The 27717-nt window shown below is 42.4% G+C and overlaps 1 protein-coding gene across 8 annotated transcripts; it reads right to left on the bottom strand.

Moving 5' to 3' along the window:
* LOC112967537 (dipeptidase 2-like) lies at nt 1–26781 on the bottom strand. Of its 8 annotated transcripts, none has more exons than XM_026068794.1 (14): nt 26512–26599; nt 25573–25631; nt 24857–24958; nt 19160–19212; nt 18932–19078; nt 18064–18190; nt 17423–17552; nt 16957–17098; nt 16029–16098; nt 15320–15496; nt 15052–15139; nt 14318–14393; nt 12473–12608; nt 8889–11323 (listed from the first exon to the last, which is right to left on the bottom strand). In XM_026068794.1, exons 5-14 carry the CDS (start codon nt 19060–19062, stop codon nt 11132–11134), a joined length of 1269 nt encoding a protein of 422 aa, XP_025924579.1. In that variant the 5' UTR covers nt 19063–19078; nt 19160–19212; nt 24857–24958; nt 25573–25631; nt 26512–26599; the 3' UTR covers nt 8889–11131. The 8 variants fall into 8 exon arrangements, with proteins under 8 accessions (XP_025924577.1, XP_025924579.1, XP_025924580.1 ...); XM_026068795.1 differs by having other exon boundaries at nt 26487–26574; XM_026068796.1 differs by lacking the exon at nt 19160–19212.
* Nucleotides 26782–27717: the final 936 nt, after the last annotated feature.

Raw genomic sequence — 27717 nt, 5'->3', positions numbered from 1 at the left:
TGAGTAATAAGTCCACTTTTAATTAGTTGGATTTTGAAGTACACAACAAGGATCCATGCTGTGGAGTGACTGCAGCCAAGGGGGATACAGGTCCCTCAGTTCACTTAACACAGACTTGCTGATAGACCACCTCTGGGGAAAGCCAGAACAATTACACCCCTTAATATTGACCAGACAGGTGGAAGGACTTCTAAGACTTCTGTGTTTTTATATAATCTACATTATACTTATGTCTCTTAGCTCCATTAAGGAAGACAACCGTGTTTCTTCATTTGGCTGTGGGTATCTCAATTACAGGCTCACCATTTTTAGGGGAGAAACATGTACTTTCCTCTCTTCAAAACTTACAGTATCTTGAAGACCAGGGGTGTGATTTTTTTCCCAGTAGCCCTAAAATTAGCACTTCCATAAATATGATCCCACTGAGGTCTGTAGAGTTTTACCAGCAATTTCTGYGGGTGTGTTAGCCCAATTCTGAGAATTTAGAAAGTATTTCTGATAATTTTAGAAGCATTGATCTTGGCAGATTGACAACATGCTAGTGCTCCACTTAGACCACAGTCTTGTCTCCTGCAATATTAGTTGCTCTAGAGGAAAGGGGAACAGTTGACCAAAAAGTAGCATTTTCTTTTTGACCCTCTGAGGTTTAATTACGTCTTGTTTGTGTTCCTAGTAAGTCTGATATAATCAGCAGGACAGCGGCCACCAAGAAAACAGGAAATTTAAATATTAATTGGTAGGGGACAAAGCAGAATTTTCTATAGAAGAAGGGCAGGATGAGAAATTGCTACTAAGCAAGTTAGTTCACACTTAATCTTTTGTCTTCTTGTTTTCCACTTTATAAAATTTTGAGTGAAAGTATCTGATCTAAGTAGGTGTCATAGAAAAAAGGGACAGGGATTATAACTACTACATTTCAAGAGTTAATATTTTGGAGTCATGCATATTTTGGAGGAAGAATTAAACTAAGCACTTCTTTCTCATCTAGCTTTTGAAAGCAGGTCTGGCAAGGAGCTGTCTTTCTTTAGACACCAAAAAATGCATCTAGGCCACCGCAAGGTGGTTTAGTATCTTGAATTCAATGGCTCTGAAATTCTACCCTGTGAGAAAAAAAAAAAAAGAAAAGAAAAAGAAAGAATCGAGTCATGCACATATACCAGCAACTCCCCTATTTAGAATGGGAACTTTATCTAAAAGTCCAAGGAGAGAATTTGGCTCTAGGAAACTATTCAAGTTTATTGAAGCAAAAATACTTGTTTTATCTAAAGACAATGGCTTTTACTAGTTTGCGGCCAGTCCACATTTGGAGGTAAGAAGTTACCTGCCCATATCAACTTCGTTGTTTAGCATCTGTGTCGTAAGAGAACTGAAATTTCAACCTGGATGATGTTTGACTTTTTTTTTTTCCTGAATATGAATACTGATTATTACTTACAAATGATATGAGTGACCATCAAAAGCTTAAGAGTTGTCTGACAGAAGACAGGAATGAGACCAGATGATCTAGAAGCCATTTACGTCAGACAACATTGTCTGTTATCTCTCATTAAATAACGGGGATGGAAATTACCTGTTTGCTACAAAGCTAAGTGGAATTTGGGATTACAGTTTCACATGGGTACAGACTGGTCAATGAAAACAAAAGAAAGAGCACAGAGAATGTATTATTTTCCTTTTTTTCCAAAGAGAGAGGAAAATTGCTCTTCTCAGAAAGAAAGGCTAATAGTTTCACTAGGAGAGACATTAAGGCCGGCCTAGCAGAATCAAGCCTTATTAGATGAGGAAAGGCCTGAGTTTTGTTAATTTAGTATACATTAACAATATCGGTGAAGTCAACAGCCTGAAGATCAGCAAATATACGATCATTTCCTCTCTGGTACACCATCAGGAACTGCTTTTTAAATTATGTTTGTTATCTGCAAAGCAAAGACCCGGTCCAGTTCCTATATAGTAAGCCACTACATATTTGTGAACCAATTTAAGCAGGCTTAAGCTTCCAGCCGAACGGTATGCTTCGGCGGTTAACACCTATGCCATTCAATTCAAAGCAAAGCAGGTTATATGAGAAACTCAGAGCCTTCTGAAATGGTAGTCCGTAAACTGCTGAAGGGCCTAGTGTAAATCCTCAGGACAGGCAAGCGAGGTCAAGTTTGCCTTGAACACTTTTTATTACAGGTGACAACACTCGAACAATAAAAAAAACAGCTTGGCTTTTACAGCCCAGCATGAGATAGTGGTTGCACACCCCACCGGAGTTGACTTACGAGGCGAGGCGTCTTATCCAGTCCCTGACAGACAGGAATTCACAGATCCTTGTGCGCTCCTTGTATTATCTTCCTAGGAGGAAGCGAACATTAAATTAACATCAGCATTAGTAATTGCTTTTAAGAGTATAGCAAAGGCAACAGCCTGCATCAGCCCTCCCAAGGGGTATAGTACGTGCATTGGAAGGCCCTTCTAAATGAGCTCTAGAGTATTGTTTATGGCTAACTTAGCCTATGGTCTTGCAATATCTGATGTTAAATTTAATCCAACAGCAAAAAGTAACTGTTTCATCTTCTTTTCAATTAAAATGATTTGTCATTTGTCTAGGGGTAAGAAGACCCAGCATCTGAAACTGTCTTTGAGTACAGCTTTTCTTATCTTCCCTTCCTCCTGAATTTAATGGGAAGAAGCCTAAGTTTAAATGAAATCATTTATTTTTTCTAGCTAAGAAAATCATGTGCAAAAAATATAATCTTTAGAAAACAAATGTGTCATAAAATTACAATTCAGATGATAAAAAAATTTAAAATTCATCTATAAAATTGTATGGCACTAACATTGCTTGGATTGCTTTACAATAACATGATACCATAGAAAACTTTGTAGAAAATTTAAATGAACTTCCTCTAAATAAAGCTTTGAAATGCCTTCTCGGTGCACTAACCTGCCCAGTTCCTGCTGTCATTACCAACTCTACTGCTATGTCCCCAGGCAGAGCACGTGGCATGCTTAGAGCTACGTGCACAGGATGCACAGGTCTAGAAGCCTGAGAGAGAACATCCATAACTGTGTTTATCCAAAATACATGCCATTCCTTGAGTGGAATACCTCCATTCAGGTGCTTTAGATAATAGTCATATTGTATCTCTCTGATAATACAGACCAGCGTAATGCTTCTCTTTCTTTATCAGTGGGACAAACTATGAAACTATGATTGAAATCGCTTGAAGAAATGGGAAATTTCTCAACTACATTACATGAAAAGTATTTCTTAGACATCCTAGATGACCAAGTCAGTAGCAGGGTAGCGGCCCAGAAAAAAATATATTCCAATTAGAACAGAAATGGGGTAGTGGGTTAGAGGAGAAGTTTTCAGATTTATAGGAAGCATATATCTAATGTAGCAGAAAAGCTTTATAAACTATTGAAATGGTTATGAACCCAGGAACTTGGAAAATGGTAAGAAGTCTCCATTGACCTTTGAGCAGTAATCCGTTCCTGAGCTGTTTGCGGAGGAAGGTCCCTTGTAACAGCAGAGCACATGGGGTAATTTCATGGCTTTTTGGAACCCTCTGCTTCTATCAGGGGCAGATTAAGAGCAGGCAGGGTCATGAATGCAAAATTTCAGCTGCATTTTCAGCTCAGGGGTGGCTCCTCTGCCCTGCTGTGCCTGGGCATGTCCTTACTGGCCTGGACTGGGACCTTGAGTGGCGGTGAGGGGCCAGGGTGTAATTACCAGGTGCCTACACAAAATCCATCTGTGCTGCCCCTGCCTGCAGGGTAAGGGCTGCCGCAACACTGCCTGGAGGCTGGTGCCTGCAGCACCTCGCAGCCCGAGAGCTGCAGCGCCCTGCACCCTCGTCTGCACCCCGAGCGCTGCATCAGCACGGTCACGTAGCCTAGGCTCACGGGCAGCTGTGGTGTCACCTTTGGAGACAGCGCACGCAAACCCAGGGCGGAGAACTTGGCAACAAAGGTGCTACTGGTGAGCGTGCAGCCACCCTCACTGCTGGGGGCCCAGCTGCATGCGGGTGTCCCTGCGAGCCAGTTCTGGGCTCCACCGCAGGCCGGGAGTGCAGCTGCTTTCAAGGCAGGCAGAAGAGTCCGGGAAACTGAAATCTTGCTCAGGCATCTCCCATGCAGTTAGGCATGAAGGCCTGATACCTGAAAGGATTAAATACTTGCGAGTTTTAAAGCCAACATTTAAAAATATATATATAAATACAGATATTTAAATCTCACAAATACTTCCGCTCTGCTACAAGCTTGAAGTACCCTACACGGGATACCATAGTGTTTGCACTGAAAAATCAAAGGGTTATCGCAGGGGAGCCAGAGGCCCCCATTGCACGTGCAGAGAAGAACTGGGATAAGCAGGACAGTGGATCCATAACTACTGTTGTTTTAAAAGATGTTTTCCGCTCAGATGGAACCTGGGTGACAAATAGCCCAGAGGCAACCATCAGAAAAACTAACAAAACGAAAGATGCCACTGCCAAATCACAACTTCCCTGGACATGCGGCTTGGCAGAATTCCTGCAGGTTCACAGCCAGGATTTCACCACAGTGAACTTCCCTCTTCAGCACATTCCTGCCTCCCCACATCCAAGGATCCTACCAGCATTATGAACAAAGCAGGCCAGAGACTGGAGACCAGGCTGCAAAGGTTTCTCACTAATGAAGATTCACATCATTTTCACTTAGCAAGTCACAGTTGCTGAAGGAGGTGCTTCTGAGAGGACCGCAATATCTACGTCCATGTGTAAAGAACCAGGGACAGAGTAATCAGAGCTTATGTGAGATGCAATATGCAGTCCTCCATATGCCACTAATGAGGAAATTAAGGCAAAGAAAGCTCACATTGTATTTGTACAAGAGCTGGTATGTTAACTGCCACTGAAAGTTTTGCTCTTGTTCTCCTAGAAAACATATCAGATCTTAGACATTGAAAGACCACAAGAGGACACTATGGTGCCACTCATCTTCTGGATTTATTTACTTCAATTAACTTCCTCCCCCTCAGTTAACTTGTAAAAACAGTCATAGCTGAATTTGATATGTGAAATAGTCATATTTTACAAAAGACAGATTAATTTCATCTTTAGGCCTGGAAAAATTACCAAGTCTTTAGGGTTTTGTTTTTGTTGTTTTTTTCCTTTTAATTCACACTGTAAACTCAGGTAAAAACTGGATCAAAGTTTTCTCCACTAAACTTGCTAAATATTGCAGCAATTTTCAAAGTAAAATTAAGATGCTGGGAAAATACTACTCGTTGGGTTTCTTTTTTTTTTTCTTTTAATGATCAATTTTCAGTTTATTTTAAATTTTAGCATTGATAGATTTGTCATGATCCATTCAATTTTTAACAAAGGACTCAGAAGAAACTGAGCATAGGCATAAATAGGTTCTTTAGATGTTCAGAGCTTATCTGCAGGAGGATACTCTGGAAAATTAATCCAAATGGACTTTTCAAAGCTGTATTAAACTCTTTTGCAAATGCTTGTATTCCAGACTAAAGGGACCTTCATTTGGTTTGTCTGACAAAACTTGTATTACCTGCAGTTTTGATCTGGGCTCTTTTCATCTTTTTGTTTCTTGGCAAAACCCCCAGAGGAACTTGAATTCTTGCTCCCTGGGTTCCATGTTTTTTCTTCATTGCAGAACCATAGATTCCACAGATGAATAAATGCTTTATGGAAATAGTGAGACCAGCTTCTGAGAAAGGACTTCCAAAGAAAAACATCTACCCGTTAAGTAGGAGGGAAAATCTTTCCAGTGAAGTTTACAAAGCCATTTGGAGAGAAACAACAGAAATAGAGTAAAATCCAAGTGCCCTCTCACTTAAGTTTTGATAGTTAAGGCTCGAGCCTCAATTAGAAGCAGCAGCATTTCATTTCTGTGATGTAAGCTAAATGCTGCACTTTGTTTGCTTTGCATTTTTAACAATTTGTTGGCTTCCCCAGTTACAGACTGTTTCATGATAGAAGTAGCTGAACCAAGGCTAGTATTTGCTCTGAGGTCATAGCTTTAGGGAAATAGCACATGGAAAGGGGTCAGTTGTTTATTTTTCTTTGCATGGAAAAAAAACCTTCACAACTTGTAGTAGTTTCTCAAACAGTGTAGAAGATGGGGAAAGAGTTGGTAGGAAGTGAAACAGTCTGAACAGCTTATCGAGTAATACAAGGCCAAGTGATTGAGAAATTCCAGCTCAGTCACTGGTGATCCTGGGCATTCATTAAATACAGAACTGGGACAAGAACGGTTCCCATTTCTACAGATTTGGGGTTTTCTCTGGTAAAACGTACCCAATGATCTTAGCAACATCATAAATATATATGAAAAAGCTTTTACCTTTCTCTGGTTTCAAAAAGAAAAAAGAAAAAAAAAACACACCACCAACAAAACCTGAAAGTTAGTAGGAGCACTAAACACCCACCATCTGGAGCTGTTTTATGTAAATGTTAGGTTTGTAGGTAAGAGATCAAGATACTAATCAAGACCAGAGAAAAACATCTGTTTCTTGAAGCATTGACTCAAGCCTTCCAAAATTCTCAGGGTGGGTTATCCAGCATCACAGCTTGTTCTGAACAGAAGTCAAAGATCAGCTAGCACACTGCTCCGGGTCTGTGAACTGAATCCAACAAGTCTTAAGGGCAAATAAAAGCCACTATTGGTGAGAAAATCCTCTCTTGTAATTCATGTGCAGTCATTTAGACATTTCATTTTCAGAATTTGAAGCAAATTGATCATCTCCATACATGTGAATCCAGAGAAGGATCAACAGAGGAGCTACTGCTTTTCATAGGGAATGGAGGAAAGCACAGTCTCAGTTGCCACAGTCTTGCTGTGCTTTCCTGCTCCTCTCCTCCACCAACATGCATTTGCACGGCATGGTGAACCCGGACACCGAGCCAATAGCAGAAAACCAGTTACTTGAGGGAGGAATGCTTTTCAGTTTTCAGCCAGACCAGCTCCCTGAACCAGTTACACAAACACCAGTGCTGTCACAAGGGTTGGGGAAGATGACATGCAGCCAAGGAGCAGCCAGAGTTTCTGCTGGCATAAGCTGCTATGGCACTGCACCCTACTCCAGAAGAGGACAGAGATGAAATGATACACAGCTTTTCAAAGCTGATCCCACAGTGCAGATGCCTACTAAAGCTATGTTTTAAATTGAACAGAAATGAATAGACTTATACAGGTGGCTAGACTTCATATATGATGTTTGCTGACCTTGAAACACAGAAATATAATGGTATATTACTTGAGTAGCTCAATGGCAGACAAGAAGGAATGCAAATGTTAAATACCAACACACTTCAGTACTCCATATCCCAGGTAAAACATGCAACTGCCCTTCCAGAGCCCAAACAAGTCACACACAGCAGAATTTAGATGCATGAACTAGAACTACTCAAACTTTACATAACAGATGAGTTGTATACCTAAAAACAGCAGTAGGCTTTTTAGGAATGGTTTCTAGCACCACCACTTACCAAATGAGACAACTGAGAATCGCAGTTCTCTCTTTTTGTAGACATTGCAGCCCACTATTTTGAAAAGGGATAGCACTGGGGGGGAAGGGCTCTGGCGTCAGTCCTTTAGAGTCAAATCAATAGTTTGCATCAGTATTTTGTCTGTAGTTTTTTTTGCTGTGCATATCATGCATGTGAAAGCATGAGCTTTGGATTTTTAAAGAAACCTTGAAGTTTGGCTCTTATTTACAAAACCAGCCTAAAATACTTCAGGGTACATCAATTTGCACTTTACAGAAACAGTAATAACTATTTTCAGAACGCACATTACCACAGCTCATTATTTAGACAGAGTAAATAATGAGTTGCGTTTTTCCATTTGGCAACTAACAAAGCCCTTTACAAAGATGCTATCTTAATTATATCTGATACTTCACTGATACCACCAGCTGTAATAGAATCTGTCAGTTTAGCTAGCATCCCTTTCAAATTACCAATGCAAATTGCTCTTATTAATTGGTGCATGGCAAAGGCATTAAATCCCTGGCTGAATCATCCTCTCCGTTGGGCGATAAAAATTGGAATGCAACCATTTTCTGCTTGAGCTGTTGGAAAATGCAGTGTTGTGACTACTACTACAAGGTGCTGTCAGTAGGACTGTGACACTAGCACTCAGACCAAAAGGCCACTGCAGTTTTTCTGACAGCAGTCACAGCCATGTCCAACATCATTTTACTTTTGAAATGCACTTCTAATAAGATGCCTTTCTACCATGTTTCAAGTTAGAGCTGTGCAATTTTGAGCACTTAAGAAAAACTAACTGCATATAGGCTAGATACCACGTGCACAGTCTTTGCAAGATGCACAAGATTCCATATTTTGCTTGATGATATTGCACCTTGCTGTTGGTCTCACGCAAGCTTATTTGAAGTTTTCTGAACAAACGTTGTAGCTAGTAGTAGAAAAAGTGACCTTCTAGACCTTCACAGATCTGTCAGAAACGCTGTGAAGCAGAGGCTCGCCTACCTTGGGGTAGACAACCTATCTAGATCCCCATAAACCCTCTTCTCTATGACTTGACCTGCTTGGCTGAGTGGTGTGCTGTGGGAAGCACCATCAGCACGTTCTCGCTACAGTGACTTGAGTGATCTGTGTTGCCTTTCCATAGGTGCGTGTGCTCAGACTTCTCTACAGGTTGGGCTGCAGCCAAGTGAAGATGAGGCCCACTGCTCATATCCAGGAGACTCCAGGGTAAAAGCTACCTGACTTTTTCCTGCCTCCCGTGGCAAAGCTGCATTCCAGCGTGGAGCACACTCCACGGCCTCACAGGGGAAGACGCTGGTCTTCCTCAGGCAGCAGAGTTGCATGTTATTTTGGGGGTTTTCTGCAGTTCTGAACATTATCATGTTTTGCCAGATTACACCAATATCTAGCTGAGTTTAAAGAATTTTTTATTTAAGTTTCATGTGTATGTTTTGCCACAAGGATACAAGTTACTCTTTACAGAAAGCAGTCAAACAAATAAGTGCCATATACTATAACTAAAACAAGGAAATAAGCTTCAAGTATCTATAGAATGGTGAAATCAAAGTCATAAAAATTATTACCCGTATCTTCAAGAAGAGGAATATATTTTGAATCCTTGCTGCTGTTTGGACAAAAGGTAGAAATTAGGGGGCAGGGAAGTGACAACATGGCAGAAGGAAAAAAGCTGCACAGACTAAACAAACATCTTGCATTTCAAGTGTGCAATGAACTTACTATTGCAGTACTGGTTCTGTGCAGAGAGATGATGGAGGGCAGTTTCCCAACAGCTTACAAAGTTATTAGCAAAAGTACTGATGAGAAGTACGTATTTGTCCTGTTGAATTCATCATCATTCCAGTATTATGTGCCTTAAAAACAAGTTCTGATGCTAGTTAAGCAGTATCAAGGAAGGCAAGACATCTAAGTCAGTGCAGTAATTCCAACCTGTATATACATAACCAGGCTCAATATTTTTTGAGGAACTGTACTTAAAAATATGGCTTGTATGCACTAGATTATTCAACATGATTTCTAAAGACTTCAGTAAGTGATTCAAGAATATTCTGAATATTCTTATCAAAGAGACCACCTTATCAGGAGAGTTAAATGAAGCTTCATTTTGAAGCAATAAAAGGAGCATGGTCTTCATCCAGCAACCCTAATTGTACATAGGCAACAACAGATGGCAGGAACAGCCTTAAGTGACTCTGGAGAACAGCTGACTTGCTATTCCCAATCTATTCATGTTGAGCATTGACTTTCAGTTGGTAAATACTTGGTGTGTTTACAAATACTGTCCATAGCCCAATTACAAGACTTTGCTTGATACTATACTAGCTAAATTGTGCAGATATCACATCAGTAAATCACCAAAAAAAGCAAATATTATTATATAACAAAAAAGAAGGCATTTACCAGCAACCACCGGGAAATAACTCCACAAAGATTTAGTGATGCCATCTTGCAGTTTCAGCATGAATCTCATGTTATTTTAATTAAAATTTCAGTTTTAAGTCACATGAGCCTACTAAGAATAGGCCTGTCACAATATATGCTTTTCTATTAAAAAGTAGCTTCTAGCCTCACATACATTGTGAATTTGAAAGAAGCATGTTCCAAAGGCTGAAGCAGCAGAAGATAAATAATAAAAAAAATTAATATCAGGCTTTTTAATACTTTGGCAATGCTCTGATCTTAGCTGGCTGTAATATTAATAAAAACTGCTATTGATAAGTCTATTTCAGGAACATTGCTTAAAATGTGAAGATTTCCAAAAAGCTGAAGAACATTTTAATAAAATTTAATTTAAACACTCTTTTGCTGTTCTGACTGCAGTAAAAATATCAGACCAAGATCTCACCCTCTGAATAGCTATAATTTCTGTTTTGGTCTGCCTCACTCCTGTTTCTCAACTTTATGGACATGCAACAAACAGCATCCCCCAAATTACAGAAGAGCATCTACAGCTCTGCCTGCTCACCCCTACCTGAATACATGACACCGACCTCCTCCCTTCAGTTACTCTCCGGTACCTTAGTTGCCCTTACGTCCTGGTCAGGGCTCGAACGTAAGAGTTTAATACTGCAGGATGGATCCCTAATGCTAGTGGTAGGCGTGACATCTGAATTCACCTATCCATACCACCCAGTTTCTCATCTTTAAAAAAAAAAAAAAAAAGCTCTTCTACATCTACAGAGGTCTTCTTCACCAAGCCACTAACTGATGAAAGTTGTATGCATTTAACCAGAAATATTACTGAAAGCATCCTAGCATAGCTGTCTGAATCCCATCCTCTAGTTCCCATGTGGAACTGCTGATAGGTATTTCTGAACCCCAGTGTTTATATCAAGTACCACAAGATGGGTACCAAAAACATGTGTCACGTATTAGAGGATTTATTCATTAGATGTGAATAATTTTCATCTGTTGGTTCTGGTTTTGCCAAGATGACATAGAACCTGTCACTTCAAATTCCAAATGCTTTTGCCATAACATTTAAAATCTACATTAACTTTCAGGTATGCAGATGAATTTATAGAAATTATATCAAAATTTTAGCATAGCCTTACATTAACAACACCCCAATAAGATAACTAGTTGCATTGCAGGTTACTCCATTTATCTCTCTCTTGACTCGAGAGATCTTATGATTCATAATACAATATTACATATATTATGATTACAAGTGTTAGACTGAAAGATTGCACCACAGAAGGAAATCCAAAGGACGCGACTGTCTGAAGTCGATAATTATTTAGGTCTAGGCGACAGGAATTTTGCACTTCTTCTTGGGGGATTTCTCTCTCGCCTACATCCATTAGTCCACTGTCCCGCACCTAGAACAATTCAAAAGGATGGCCCTGAAAAATCAGACTAGCACAACAGCAAGAAGTTTCATGCAGCTAGCAAATTCAGCGCTACTTCAAATGAACCAGCTCAAACTGTATTGCAGAAACACATTTGAATGTGAGGAAAGCAGCATCATTATCCTGATGTTTACATTTCTACAAACCATTTCCCAGAATTCATTACACATACATTATACCAAGAGTCACAGGTCTGGCTGTTCTTTATCTTGGCTCCTGGTACATGTGATGCATTAACTGGAAAGCCTTAAATAAACTCAAGAGCATTCTTCCCTGAAGTCAGCTCAGTCTTAAGACAGAGCCTGAAACCATGTCTAATTTAGAAGGAAGAAAACTGCTAGATCTCATAGATGGATGAGTGTGATAATTTTCAGCCTCTCATAATGTCAGTCTGCTGCACATACAAATCAGCATAAGGCAGAATAACTGGAACAGAAGAAAATTCCCCGATTTCTGTTCATCTAACATACCCCGAAAAGGCAAATGGAAAAAAAAAGATCACTGTGAAATATGTATTGTCTATAAAGCTCCAAGTATAATATCTACTTACTTATCCCTGTAAAGAGAAACAGAAGGAGGTAAGCAGCTGGCAAGTTTCAAGCTGGGCTTTTGGAAAAAGTTATCATCTAGGGAGTCCTCGCTCTCATACAGTCTCCTTCCTGCCCTCCTCCCTGCACGAGCTTCTGTCATTCAGGTCTACAGCTCGTTGTGATCTAGTCATGCCTTTGGACCCCAGCCCGGTCCCATGACAGTAATTCAACTGACTTGCAGGAGTCAGCATTCCTTACCGCGCCAGCACGCAAAGCCGGAGCCGCTCTTGTGACGCGGGTCTGTCCGCACCTCTCCACGCCGTCAAGTGATTCCATTTAGAAGCCAAAAACGTGTACTTAGCAGATTACCACAGAGGGAAAAAAAAGCCCCGCAGAGCTCTGTCCACTCTCTCTCACTTTACTTTATTCTGATAACGCTCTTTTGCAATCTTGGTTGCAGTATTTGGAATTATTACATTAAGTGCTTACATTCCCTCGTAACTCTCTCATTGAGCAAAATGGCAAGGCACTGACAGTTCCTCTCTCCCCCTTAGCAGGAATCAGGTTTCAGTTTAGTTTTTAATCTTACCTTTTCCACTTCCCTGAAGACACGGAGGAAGTTTTCCCTTAAGACCCCTTTCAGTTCGGTTTCATTCCATCCTCTTCTAAGAAGTTCCCCAATCAAAGAGGGGTATTTGGAAACATCTTCCAGTCCCTCAGGGAAGCTGTTGACAAGAGTCACACAAGAACATTCAACACAAATCACTGAAAAATGTAGAGAAAGATTTTTTCTTTTAATGATTGTTTCACACAAATTCACTTTAGGAATGAGGTCACTAGGGACTCAATTTTTTATCTGAGAAATCAAAAAAAAAAAAAAAAGACAACTCCAACTGACATAATCAGAAGCAGGACTGGGACACAATGTGAGTTTTTTTCTACATGGAGGATGTTGTTAGAAGTACTAAACTGTATATTCTGGAATGAAGCAGCACTTATGTGCAGGCAGGAAAACAGCATGAAGGATATTAAAGAAAAAAAAAGCAAAAGCAAAAAACTCATGTAGGCAATAAGTCTCCCTTACATCTGGCCTTTAAAGTAAGAAGAAACAACTGTATTACAGACGGAGTTAGTGCATTCCACCCATGTAGCTGCGAACAAAAGGGAACCTACAGAAGCACAATGCAGTAAAGAATTGCAGGCAATTTTTTGTATTCTGTTGGTTAGAGTCTTTTTTCCAAACAAAATAAAATTAGAGCAATAACGTTGCTTTGAATGCAGTAGTTTAGGCAATGAAAACTACTCAGAAACCTCCACTGAAGAAATTACAATAAGCAAAACTGATTGCATGCCTTGTGCTAATTCTTTTCAGAATAAAGGGAAACTGGAAGTAAGGAGCTGCCAAACCTGCATTTAACTGTTTTAAGTTGTATTTCCTTGAGTCCTCGGCTTTGTTTCAAAACCACTTATGTTTTCTGTTATTCTTTTCTTCTGGGGAGTCTGCTGTCATAATCATATCTCAAGCAATCTGTGCGATTATTTTCTAGGGTTTAGTTATGACCTTAACAACTCCACCATCAATTAAACTGGTGCTCTTTGTGAAAATGCACAGAATAAAACGTCTCCTTCTGTTATAAACTATGGTTTATTTGGAGATTATAATTTCAGAGCTAAGATTAGCTAAACTCATGGGAGAAAATTATTTCGTGGTCATCCTACTTTACAGATGTGAATCTGAGCGTGACTTTCATACCCGAATGTGTCTGACCTCAGCAAATAGATGGAGGAGCTGAAGATTCAACAGAAAGAAAAAAAATTTTTTTAGAGTTATGCTGGCACATGCCACCCAACCTGCATTTGTTTCCTGTGCTGCAACATATCATTAGCCCATCTCACCGCATCCCCAAGGAGTGAGCAAGCGGGAGGTCACATCGCAGAGACCGGGCAGTCAGCCGTGCTCTGCTTCCCTCGAGCGGGTGCCAAGGGCAGCAGCCCAAGCCCAAGGAGCAGGAGCGCTCTCGCGGGCCCAAAGCACTTCAGGCTTCCCCACTGCAAAGAACCAGTGGAAGACTGACCTTTGGAGCACCACTGAGCTAACACATTTACCTTCTAAGGGCTGAGGCAGCTTTTCTATCATTCATCATTGACTTCTGGAAGAAGGCACTCTCCGTCACCCTTTTCATATGCACAAAGCCCTGCCTAAAGCACACACTTGCAGAGCTCGCAGGACATCAGGACTAGTTTCCACACTTGGAGCACACCTGCATACAGTTCTAACAAGAAATGCTCGAGCTGTCTTTTATAAAACTTGTTTTAGTTGTCATCACAGGATAGCGTGCTACAGCTCTTTCAGTCTGCCTTCTTTTTCCCCAAAAGGAATCAAAACCCTCATAATTTAAGAAGCAAATATTAGTGCACATATGGTTTTACTTACTGTTCCACTCCATCGTAGTCACTACCAATTCCTATCGATTCCGGACCTGCGATTTTCTTTATGTGGTCAAAATGATCTAAAAGAAAAGATCAAAGAAACCAAAACATCATCTAGGCATACAGTAATAAAATAATTCTGTTCAGACACATTGGTGCTAGGCTAATGTTCTTAATCATGGATTCATAATCAAATTCAAAAAACAGTCTAAAGACATCCTGATAAAACAAGTTAAAAGGTAATAATGCAGTTGATGTATTCTTGATATTTACTGGTGCTTAACTGGAGGTTAATTGTTGCTATGTACCCCAGGTAACAGTCTTCAAAGTAACAGCTACACTGGTGAGATGTTAATGAGGAAAGAGACATGAGCATCACAGTACATTAATTCCCAGCAAATATCCCACATACACAAATAGATTTTATGTTACCCATTATATACCAAGGTTTTCCACTCTTAACTACAAAGGTTTAGGGCATTTTCCAGAAAGTAACAACTACTCTGGGGTTAATGATTCTTGACTCCCTTCGGGAGCATCAGTTCCTCCAGCTACGTATTAATATCTTGTACCTCTTGTTATGGTTTAATGAATGTAAACTCCAGAAAGACCCAGAGCTGGGGTAAGGTGGGATAGGGAATAAGCAAGCAGCATAATTTCCTCAATCTGAAACATGACTCAGATGCCAAGAAATTCATAGAATCCACCCATAAGAACTGCAGTATATTAACTTCAAACCTGCCAGGGTAGAAACATTAACAACTTTTCTGCCACAGGCCAGTACATCTGCATTGAAAGTCACCATGATAATTCCCTTGTTCCTTTTCTGAAAGAGAGAAAGGGAGAGGCAATGAATGGCCACTCAGGCTTTCTGCACAAGCATCTTATGTGGATTGTGCGCCAGCTCCATCTATCCATCATCCACAGGTGAATATAACATCACAGGCCAGGCAAAAGTTGCCTTAAAAAAAAAAAAAAAAAAAAAACACCCTCAGACATCACTCACCAGTTGCTGGAGGATATCATCAGGAACATTTCTTGCGTGGTTACAAACAGCAAAAGCCGAAGAATGGCTGAAAATTACTGGTGCTTTTGAGATACGTAGTGCAGCTTTTGCTGTGGAATGTGAAGTATGAGATAAATCTATCAGCATACCCAGGCGATTCATCTCCTTTACCACTTCCTAGAACAGATTTACGAGCAACAGTATCAGTATTACGTTTCTTTAAAGGAAACCGTTTAGCTGATGTATGAAACCAGATAAATAGATTCTGCAGCTGTCAGCTAGTTGTAAACATGCTATGCCTGTATGGGTGTCTATTTGCCTATTAATTTAATAGTAGCTTCTTCACTCACAATTAAGTAGCACACCACCACATGCTCAAGATTTAGAAAGCTCCGTCCATCTGCATTTTATCAGGATATAAGTACTCCAAACCTAATCCTTCAGATTTTTATTCAAATCCCCATACTCCCACAGATGAATTCATACATCTGATCTGTATTAGAACAATTGATGTAATTAAATCTAATGCTTCCATTACCCTTAGGAACATCACGAGGAATTTGGCTTGCTTGAGCTCTCACCCTCTCCTAAGTAGCAAAAATTTCCTGTAATTAATTTTTAATGACAAGTTGCTTTTTGAAAAGATAAGGCCAGAAGTTGTTAGTTGCATAAGAGATTGCTTTGATTGTCATTCAAAAGAAGTTCTTACTTGGCCAAATGCAGTCAGACCAGCAACATTAGGATAAAAGCTATGCATTCCTTTAGACGACGATTCAGACCTTAAAAAGGGGAGCGAGGTAGGAGAAACATCACATCATTCTGGAGACTGCAATATCAGCAGCTGACATTTCTTATGCCACACACAACAGAAATGATCACCTTGATGTCACATAGGCAGATTTAGAGATAACGAGCTACGTAATACGCATCTTATTTGCGCAGTGCACTTTATGTTCCTAACTGTCTTCTAGAAGTTATTCCTTCAGGTTCAGGACTGCTGCACATTTATGAAGCAACACATCACAAGCAAAGAGAAGCTCATCAGAAATCTTCCCATTAAACAAACCTTTGTCAGAAGACACAGATACACTGAATCACAATCTCCTGTCAGCCAGAAATCAGCGCTCTCTGCACACGCTTCCCTTTTCCCCCCGGCAGTACAAGGGGGAAGTCTGCCAAGCAGGAAGGAGCAGGTGCTGTCGCTGGGCCACGGGAACCGAGCGCCCCTCTGGTAGCTGCACAGGGGACACGTGCTTTTTGAGCTGGCCAGAGAGGACAGTCTTGGCTGCTGACTGCTGAGCTCTCACATCTCTCATTTACCCTCTAATCTACATCATACGCGTTTTTAGTCCTTTTTCTGCCTGCTTTGCCCTAGGCAGCTCTTCTAGTAAAGAAAAGGGGATGGCAATTTCCCCATATTTCTCTTGTTAACAAAATTTTAAAGTTCCCAAATTGTCACAGTAAGTCTCCCCCTTGCCCCACAGCAAGCTGGGTTACCGAGAAAACCTATGGTTATCGAGGTGGTTCAGAYGAAGTCTGCCACAGGAGACCCCTCCCTCTGAATCCATTTTTGCCCCATTTTGGAAGTGGCACCGCTTTGCACTAGACAGTTACACAAACACATGCACACTGGTTACCACGGCGTATTACAGGAATGTGTTAAAGTCAAGTAGCGAACGCCCAGGTCATAATACATCCGCAGTGTTGCCAGACTGCTGTCGATGGAGTGGCCACCTTCGACTCCAATCAAGCACGCAATCTTCCTACTGTCCAAGATGCCTGGAAACGTCAGAGAAAGATAACTGCAAAGTAATTTCAAGATAGGTAAGAAACCAGCTCTACTGAGCAACAATCGTTATTGAAAATCACAAGCAATAATACTAACATCTTTATGCAACATGTACTTCATCTCAGAGCACGCTCATATGGCAAATTATCTTCTGACTGCTGGGACTGCGCACAGAGTCGGTTATTGTGCTTCAGTGAATAAACAGTTACTGTTAAGACCGGGATAACTTGCCTGCTTGCAGTTCTCTGTCTTTTGCACATACCTCCTGCAATTTCATTTTTAAAAAATTTTCTATTATGAAAAAAGAGCATCACCTTGGGAAGTCGTCACAAGTTCAAGTTCTTTGTAGCTGTTACACATCCTCTTGACAACATCAATTTGCTCTAAGGTCAGGCGTACAGCATCCTTGTTCTGAGCGCTGCAAAGAACATACACTGACCAAAACTGCAAGAGACATTGACAAGTGAACTAGGTAACCTGGGCTCCAACTTGGAAACATCCAATTGCTAATAACAAGCTCACAAGCACAGACCACAGCAATGAAAAGCATTTCATTTCCTACACTTTGCAAGGGAGTTGCCACTACAATTTTTCCCCCCAAAAGGAAGAGTTACAACTTCAAGGCAAGAGCCTCCACCCTAAGCATGATTAAGGCCTTTTGATGCACTCAACTACTCCACAGTACACCCAGCAAAATAGGTGTAAGTGTACTTTAATTCATTTGTCACAAAACAAATGCCACTGTTTTGGTTAAGAGTACCTGGATTCTAAAGCACAGACGTTTCAAACACAAACGTTATGAAAAGTGTCTGCTGCTCTTCAGTTTCGTTTTGTTTTTTCTCTCTCAACATAAAGAGCCAAAACCCAAAGCCCAGAGTACTTCTGTGACTGAGGAGGGAGGGGGCAAGTGCAAAAACGCCTTCTCAGACAGTCTCGTGGTGGCAGCGGTACGTACCTGAGCTCCCACATAGCCCGCCTGAAGTTTCTTAAGGTTTGTGTGGGTCCTGTTGAGTTCCCTTAAGTTGACTTTACTGAGTCTATTTTGGTAAAACATTCTCAGCCGCAGCACAAAGTCATTGTGGCTAGAATAGCAATCAAAAAGGGCTTGTGATAGGCAAGTTCTTCCCCTTCTAACCCAAACTTAATTTCTCAACCTTCCCTTTCTTAGCTTAGTCCCTTAAGCCGGTAATTGCCAGTAATACTTGCAGTAACATATGCTTAAAAGACTCCCTCCTTTCCCAAACAAGTTTTATTCCTTAAAGCACTCACTAATTAGGGCAGCAAAAACATTTTTTTCCTTTCCCAGTTTTGCAGCTGATGTGTTTCTATACCTATTTTCCTCCCCATCCTTTCTGAAGGAACAGCAGAGCTGAAATCAGCAGCCACACTCCTTAGAAGCAAGTACTTGTGGTACGGCATCGTGTGCCAGGTCAGAATACACTCAGCACAACCATTGCTCCTTCGAGTTGTATGGGTGCCCCTTCAAGTTATGGTGCCTTACTCCCAGCTGTGCGCAGGAGTCGTGGCTAATGAAAGATGCCGTTAAATTATGGGAAGGGGACAAGGATGTTGTGTAAAGGAAAAAAATACGTAGGTGGTGGAATCCAATCAGAAAATTGCAAGTTCATTTAGAATAACCTGACCCTATAGTAAGCACCCTCTGAGCTGAAATTCCTAGAGACATAAATCACTGCAACAATAACTGATTGCTACGTGCTGCATACTCCTTACCTCTCTACTCATGCAAACACATTTTACTATCTCCTCCTCACTTATCAAGGTTCCCTGAGAGGGTTTATTTGAACACAAGACATTTTACATACCCGTCGATGACACGCGTATCTTGCATCAGCTCAATAGCTCGCTCTCTCAGTGATTTCTCATTGCTGAATGGCACAACATYGGAGAGGAACACCAACAGCCACAGGAACAGCTGTGTCGGATTTCTCTTCATTTCTGCATGCACGTTGCTAAAGCAAAGAGATGCTACAATTATTCACTGATGACAATGAAACAGCAACATTTCCCATCTGCAGAGGTGGTGGACTTACTAGTTTAGGCAGAGTAAAAACACCTCTCTTTCTGGTCAGCCTGGAGTGAAATTCTAAAGAAAAAGAGAATAATGAACAGAAGGGGAAGGTAGCAGGGGAAACAGTAAGACAGCTGCATTCTCCAAGAGTTGGGGGGGGGGGTGGTCTTTAAGACTTCTGGTTATTGTTGAACCCCAAACTGCAAGTTTTTGCACCTTTAGCCACCTGGTAAACGCTGCAGCTGCCCACGGAGGAAACCATCCCACCCCCACAGCCAGCAGAGCCGGTCTGGCAGACCCTGTGCTCCCACCTCCCCGAAGCATCTCTGCGGCCAGATCACTGCGACCGGGAAGCGCTCTCCATCAGAGCCACATCAGCTGATTTGTTCCCGCTATTTGGGAAACCTTCCACTGCACTGAACAGTGAAACTGGTTTTGAGAAATTCTAAAAATCAGCTTCTCCTCCCGAGTAAACCCTGTATTGCCAAAACACACGGCACCTCAGAGTATTGCAGAGTACAAAGATTTAACATTTTTTCCACGTGATAGTAAGGGCAAGATGTGCCAAATTTGAAAGTGTCACTTTATTTCCATGACAAAAATGGGTATGACAATAACTTAAGGAGTAATTAAAGCACCCAGTACTCTTTCAACCTTTTTTTTTTTTTTCGATATAGTACTCAAACTTGTGCAAGTCTGTGTGTCTTTTGGGTGTCAGTCACAAAGCATTGCTACAAGCACTTTAGAAATACTTCCTGTTCTGTGTAAAGGAAACAAATTCCGCCAAGAGCTGAAAATATATATTCCACACTCACAGCTCCTGGCAGAGTGACCTACAAAGCCGAGGAGCAGGCATCTCCTTGGTCCTTCTAGTGACACCCAAATTTAGAGGCAGGGACCCTGTGAAACCCTTTTTATCATAATGGAAGAAGTCCAGAGGATAAGGTCTGGAATTTTAATAGTGCACAGTCAATGCTCATTTTTTTTCCAAAAGATTATAAAAAAAGAAAAATAACGCCGACATTTCCTTTGCTTTCCACTCTGAGACAATGAAGTTTATGTTCATAAACTTTCTTCTGGCAGCACAAAAGGTTGTGTGTTTTTATTAATATAGGAAGTTGTTTTCATTAATTCCTTGCCTCCAGAGGTTAAAATAAAATAGCAACTATCCAAGATGCAACAAAATTACAAAGCAACAGAGATCCAGCTCGCCTACATGTTTCCCTTGCCTTTATGCGAGTCTTCCAAAACAGCAGGAGGCAGGAACACATTCCCAGGAAACGGATTCCTTTCCAAAGCGGCATATTCTTGAATAAAGGCACAGATATCTCAAGGGAGATCCACATAAAACGGCAGCATTGGAAGTGATTTCAAGTCACGCTGAGCAGATTACCTGCTGACGGCATCCTGCTCAAAACCCCTTTCCCTCCTCGTACTAGACCATTTTGATTATAAAAATCTAAACTGAAATAAGAGTAGGTCTGGAACCAGGACACCAAAAAGCAGCACAGTGAAAGCCATGTTCTTAATAAACGTGTATTTCCAGCCTAGGTATCGCACTGTTTTCCGGTTGCCTACAAGATGCAGAGCATAAATCAAAGGAAAAGTTAACTGGCTTATTTGCCCTGTCTGTGTCTGATGGAATGTAAATATGTTTTTAAAGGAATTTTATTTTAATAATAAGCTAGTATAAGTTAAAGCAAGCTGTGTAATTAAGACTTTTAAAATAAAAATGCATTTTTCACATGTATTATTTTGATTTAGAGAGAAAATAAAGGCTTACAAGTAAAAATGAAATCAACAATGACCCTGCATCTTGGCTTTACAAAGGTGCAAACTGCTGTTCTAACAAATCCTTTTACTTTGACAAAAATTCCTAAGGTTCCTCTTTTGAAAAGTTGGCTCCAGCCTCTCCCGTTTCCCAAGACCTGGGACAGCGTTACCTCGCGGGACCGCCTGGCGGGAAGCACTTCCGAACAGCGGCAATATACAACCTTACGCAAAAGAAAGCGTAGATGGAGAAGYGGGGTTAAAGTCAGCTCTGAAGCGGTCCCGAGGACAGCCGAATAAACAGGGCAGCACGCAGGCACAAGCGAAGATCCAGTATAAACACGATACGGGGGAACCGTGGCGCTAACTAAAGAGGAAGCGCTCCTCGCCCCTTAATATTTTCAACGAGGTGCCCATAACCTAAGGAGCGGCACAGAGGGTACCCGCGAGGGGAAGAGGCCTAACGCCACGTACAGGAAAGCTCTGYGGAAGTGCCTCGTCCCTGTGAGGATGCGTAACGGTGCATCTTCCCGTTCATTAACAAACACCACAAAGAGGATCGACTCCATCGAGTTTTTTCTCATATGTACAAAATAAAGGCATTTTTTGGCTAGGCCCTCAGGACAGTACAGGAATCAGTTTACAGCCTAAGTCTACGCATCTGGGTTTTCTCACGGGAACAGTKTCCTTCAGCCCCAGCTACTGGGGCTGGAATAAGGGAAAGGCCTTGCAAGTCCAGGATGACATTCTCAAGCAACGTGCCCTCGCCAGAGTTTATTTGCTCTGTGGCAACAGTTTGGTTTATCTAGGATTCGTACCATACCTGGTGGAGGAAATAATTTTTTCCTCTGATGCCTGCACGATAACCAAGTGATCCTCCTGTGTTCTTCCCACATTAACTGGTTGCAAGGAAGATTTTTCTGCTTTTATTCATTGCCATAGCTTTATATTTGTATATATGGAAGAAAATAATAGGACAGTCATTTTCTATCTTTTTTTTTTTAATGTGGCCTTTAGCAGCAAAACTATTTGAATTGTCCTTGGAAGCAGCTGAGATGTGCCACTTCTGAACAAGCTGACCTCTGTTCTTACTTCTACTCAGAGAAACTGAATAGTTACAGATTATGCRCTGCCTCAATTTTCATCCAGATACAAAGATATAGAGACTTCATCAGGCCACACATTACATCTAGATACACTGAAATCCAGGTTCAAACCGTGAGCCCTGCTGCACTACTTTGACCTTGCATTTGGTTTTCTTCTCTTACTTGCATTCAATAAAATCCATTCATGCAACAGGGTACTCTCCAAAAATAGAAGATAAGCAGAATCGTATCAAAGTCCTCTATGCATTTAAAACTGCAATGGTTTGCTTACAATTGATTTATTTTAATTAAGCTGGTGCAGAAAGTTGGATAGTACAGTGCAGTGGGGGTATCAAGTAAAACGTCTCTCCCACTCCGCGGCAGGCTCTGCAGCCAAAGCTCTGCAAACGTCCCGGAGAAACGGGGGTAACGTTACAGGGGACCACGAGCACAAAGAGAAAACTCTCTTCCGACTTGCAGCCCTGCTCCAGCTACACACAACATCACAGGCTTGCAACACACAGGGAAAGAGATCAGGGAGGTGCGCAACGCACTGCTGTTTCCTCCGCTTTCCGCTTCTCAGAGCGGAAATGCTTCTTTCCAGACCAGCCTTCGCACCTCCCGCTCAGAACGGGACTCACTTCCAGTCCAGGCACTCCTCTGCCCACAGCGCAGGCCCAGCGGTCTGGGGGCACCAGGCCTAGAAAAGCCACCGGCTCACAGGCCAACAAGTACTAAATTAAGCCCCTGGAGATCTGGGCTGGGCGCAGAGCGAGTCTTTGGAGACTCGGACTGCAGAAATGCAGCTTTGCTACTCACGCTGTTTTGCTTCAGCCATTGGTTTACATTCTTCAGGCTCTTCGTGAACAGCCAGGAAGTTACTATCAATAAAACACGAGCGTGGAGAGAGCGTGCGTTGCATTTTGAGGGTTCCTACGTCACGGAGAAGGGAGCTGCAGTGAAGCTGGAAGACCAGATCTGCCACATAAGGATGCAGCGAGGAGGGGCTGGAGGAAGGGGGGCGGCTCTTTTTAGACAGACACCTTTCAGTGGAAAGTTCCACAGAAAGAAAGGAAAGCTTTTCAGCATGCTTCTGTCATTTACCATCTTTGGAAATACAGACAAGCTGCCAGGCTTCTCTTTTCCTTCCCAGCAGGCGGGTCAGACCTCAGTGCAAAAAATTCAGTAAACAGCTGCGGCTATTTAAATGCATCAAATCCCAGTTAGGAACAACATTCCTTTCATCCCTTTTGATCCTTATTTTCCATCTCATTCTTTACTAAAATACCTCATGACAGCCTTGACATTAATACCCAAGCACAYTGAATTACTGTGCTCGATCAAATACATAAAGTGCAATAAAATAGAGTTCAGAGCTCAGGAGAGAAACACCTCCTGAAAAACGAGCAAGATTCTTCCCCTGCACAATCCAGTTACGCTGGGACCTCCTGGAGGTAGCACTAGGGCAGCTCCGAGGCAGCTGCCTTAGAGCGAGGTAGCAGCTGAGCTGCAACAGCATGGACAGCTCAGGCTGAGCAGGACCCCAGGTGAAAACTTCCTCTCTGGAGCCCAGAAAGAGATGTTTGCCTTATCTGGCATGGAGGTGAACCTTTACTCTGCAGTTTGCCTTGCTTTCCATTGCACATCTTACAGCCTTGCTTAAATCCCAGGACATCCTGTAGGCTCAGCTTTGTCTGCATGCCGTGAACTGTAAAGTCAGCACTCTGATTTCCTTGCCGATTTCTAGCAAAAATGTTAGTTCTCCTTACTGCTTAAATTAGGATGCCAGCTTTTAAATAAAAAGATTAGGAGCAAAGACACATGCAGCATACCAAGAATTTTTTTATTTTTTTTTAATATGCTGATCTCTTTGAAATTCACCTTGTCAAAGTCTTTCCCTCAATTTTTTTGTTTGAAATTCCTTCCACCACTACCACTCCAAATCATGTTACGCTTACCTGCTACCCTGCTTAGAGACCTCCTTAGTGCTGTCCCGATACGAGTATTACAACTGGGAATTTCCAGCGTGCGATCCCTTCCCCGATGTGCTGCTGCTGCTGCTCAGTGCCCTCCCTGGTAATGCTAAYGGGGACGGGGACGCTCCCAGCGTGCCCCAGCTGCAGCTCCGCTGCGCACGGGGGTGAAACAGGGGGGTGACCCCAAGTGCCACAGAGCAATGAGAAACCAGGGTGCTGGTAAGCCCATTGCTTGAGGAAGGAATAAAGGAGAGTAAATACAGTCAAGGATGGAAGGTGTTTCAGGATCTCAAGGGAAAAAGAAAAAGCAACAAGCGTGATAGCTCGTCGCAAAGTTCCTGGGAAAGAGGAACCCTTTAAGGACAGTAATAGTACTTCTTTATTTGTAAATTCAGTCTTAGCTTTTGCCCTGTGCATCCTTGGATGTTTCACATGCTGTCCACCATGCACGTAGACAGCAAATTTTTTATATGTAACATAACGTCATATTGCCAGTCGAGAAAGATTGCTCAAAACTTCCCTTAAAAAAAACCAACAGTTACTGAATTTCTTTCCRGTCAGGTTCCCATTCTTTCCTTCACTGTTGTTTTTTTCTGTCTGCAGCTTTTTAAGGCTTTTTGACAAATTCAGACTACTGAATCCAGTAATTATGAATTAAATGGGAGCTCTCACTAATGCTATGTGTCTTATAACCTAATGACCACTGATGAGAACTATTTTCTCAGAAATCTTAAGTCTCTGAAATTCTTGTAACTTCAAGACAGATACACTTTACGGCATAATTTCCTAAACACAAAACAGACCAAAAGAGCCTGACAACTACTTCAATAGCACTGTGTCAGACCACACATTATCAGGCCAAACCACCTCCAGCTTAGAAGTGCTGACCTTGGCAGAGCAGCTAGCTGGGAGTGTGTAACCCGAGGGCTCAGCTGGCTCCTTCGATAACACRCAGATCTCCTCTTCCTCAAGCCTCACGGGGCCGCTTTCCTGGAAGGCAAACCAGAAGCCTCTGAACAGCACGTGCAGACTCGAGCAGCTTCCCCTCCATGAGCCGCCCTGGCCGTACGCACCCCGCTGCACTGCACACAGGCATCCTGGCGTTCCCCCTCCAAACTGCCCTGCCACGGTCCCCAGCCTGCGCTGCTGCCCCCCGTTCAACCTGCACCTCTGTCCCGGTGCCCCTCTCTGTGCCAGGGTCTGTGCAAGCCGCGTCCCCTCCAGCCCCTGCTCCCAACAGGCTCATCCTTTTTGGCAGGGTTTTGCCCRCTTAGTGCTGATATTCTGGAATTGTTCAGAGGCTGCCTTCAAAAATGATGCTACAAAACAGTGATAGATGCCAAGAGGATGAGCATTAATGGTTGAGTTTACMGTAACAAATGTGGCATGTGGACATAATGCTCTCATAGGAGACAACAAACCTTGCTTCAGCATGGGGCAGCCCACAGGGATACTCGTGCCACGGCGAGGCCGCCTGCCGCTCCCGCACGACTGCACTGAGCGGCGCACGCGAGTACAAACTCATGGGAGAGGTGGCAGCGCACAGCTTTAAGAGGAGAGCRTTTTCAAACATACTCCGAGTTTTGGGTTTTCCTGCTGCTCACCTTTTTTCAAAGCGAAGAGACAGAAAGCACTTCTTCTGAATTTCTTCTGATCACGGCACCTGAATGAAAGATTTTGAGCAACACTGACTGCTGAAAACACAACCGCTCTTGAAATGCTTCCGAGGTGGGAGCGCAGCCTTTGCCAGGCTCACAGCCCAGAGCTGCAACCTCTGTCTAGATGCACTCTGCCAGACCCTGACAAAATGACTCCTGAAGGGAGCACTGAGATCTCATAAATTATTATGTACTCTGCTGTACAGTGTAGTATAGCTACCATTCCAAAAACCTTGCATCAGTTCAAAATGCTTAATGAGAAAGCAGCAAATCTAGTTCACCCAGAGACTCTGTTCCAGTGCTGCATAAAGCTGTTGCAAGTTGTAAATTTTGATCCAAATATTTTCTCTCTCTTTTTTTTTTTTTTCTCTCCCAAATCAATATTAAGTGCATAGTGATATTCAGGAAGATTTTAAGCAGGAAGCATGCCTACATGCTCAGCAACATCAAGCAACTGCTGCCAGAACAGATCCTCATCTACACATTATCTAAGCTCTGTGTATTTGTACAGAAATGCTGTTCTTGGTAGCTACAAGAATTTCCTACTTAACATTAATGCAAAGTCACTAAGACCCAAATACAGAGAATAAAATTACCTTCTAGGTTTCCTGCTGTTAGGAAATATGCAAAATATTCTTTATACTACAACAAGAAAACTCATTTACCTTTAAAACTGGTTAGGTAAGAAAGACACTCAAGTACCCTGTCACTCAGAAACGGCAAGGTACATGGTATTCTAGGCACCCCCTTTTCAACAGCACTGAACATAAAATAGGAAACCCAGACAGGTTTTTTCATGCTGACTGAGCAGAGTTGAGAAGTGAAAGTTGACACAAGACTTGCAGCTTTTTCTTGTTTACCTTAAGGCTCTTTGGAGCAGGTTACCTTGTTAGGAAAATGCAGCAGAGACAAAATCCACGTTCCACTGTGTTGGATGCAATGGCTCGAGCCTGGCACCGGATCCGCCTGGCATCAGAGCAGCGCTGAAGGAATGGTCTGCGTTTCCTCAGCTCAGACGTCGCGGGCTGCACACTTGGCAGCAAGGCGGTGGTTGCCCCTTGCGCGGGGATAAGGTCTGCGAGAGCTTTCCGTCTGTGGCCGCCCGCCTGGGGGCCCATGCGCCCGGGGCGTGCAGTGCTGCGCGTCCAGCATCCGCTCCCTCTTGTGGCAGGCTGCCTGTGCAGTCCAGCGCCCAACCGTTCACTAACACCAGACCATCACTCTGCTTATATTGTTTTAGAAACAGGTGCTCATCATCACTGACTAATTGAGTTTGGAAGGGATTTCTGGAGGGATTTCATCTAATCTGGCCACCCTGGTCCATGGGGAGCTAACTGCAAAGTCAGATCAGGTTGCTCAGGCCCTTGCCCAGTGGAAGTTACCATGTCTCCAAGAAAAGGGATTACACAGGCTCTCCGGGCCCCTGTTCCAGCACTTGCTCACTCACATCGTGAGCTTTTTTTTCCCCCCCATATATCCAACTAGAATCTGCCTTGCTGCAACCTCTGACTGTCGCCCTCGTCCTTTTGCTGATCTGCTCTAAGAAGAGTCTTTTAGATCTGAACTTGCAGAAGACAAGCCGTAGAGGTAAGCATCTTCCTACAGAGCTAATGTTGCCTCCTTGACTATATCTAACCCAATAAAGATCTACCTCTTGTTACTAAACTTGCTAGATTTTGAACAGGATGTACAGTGCCTTTGACATGCTCAAAAGCTAAAGGTCACCCTCTTGAGTGGTTTCCTCCTGCCTTTGTGGAGTCAGCACTTTGAAATAGGTAAAGAAATACACGCAAAAACACCATCCTGGAGCTGCATGAGAAATAAGGGTTGCTGATCATCATTTTCATTTTCCTTCAAGGTTTTGGCAAAGTACAGTCGGGCAGTAGCTCTCTTGCAAAAGGGCATCATGCTTCTGCTTGGGATTCCTCTGCGGAGAGACAAACAAGTCTCACACAATCAAAATACCCACAGAGCCATTGCACAAGTCACAGCTTAATTAGAACATTTGTTTGCCGTCAGTCCATGAGTTGTCAGTGTTTGGAGAACTTCAGCCAAAACCCCCACATCCCTGGGAATTCTGCTGCACATCCC

This window comes from Apteryx rowi, unplaced genomic scaffold (assembly GCF_003343035.1).
Source record: "Apteryx rowi isolate R43461 unplaced genomic scaffold, aptRow1 scaffold_28, whole genome shotgun sequence".
Taxonomy (NCBI): Eukaryota; Metazoa; Chordata; class Aves; order Apterygiformes; family Apterygidae; genus Apteryx; species Apteryx rowi.
This window is presented reverse-complemented; position numbering and strand designations above follow the sequence as displayed.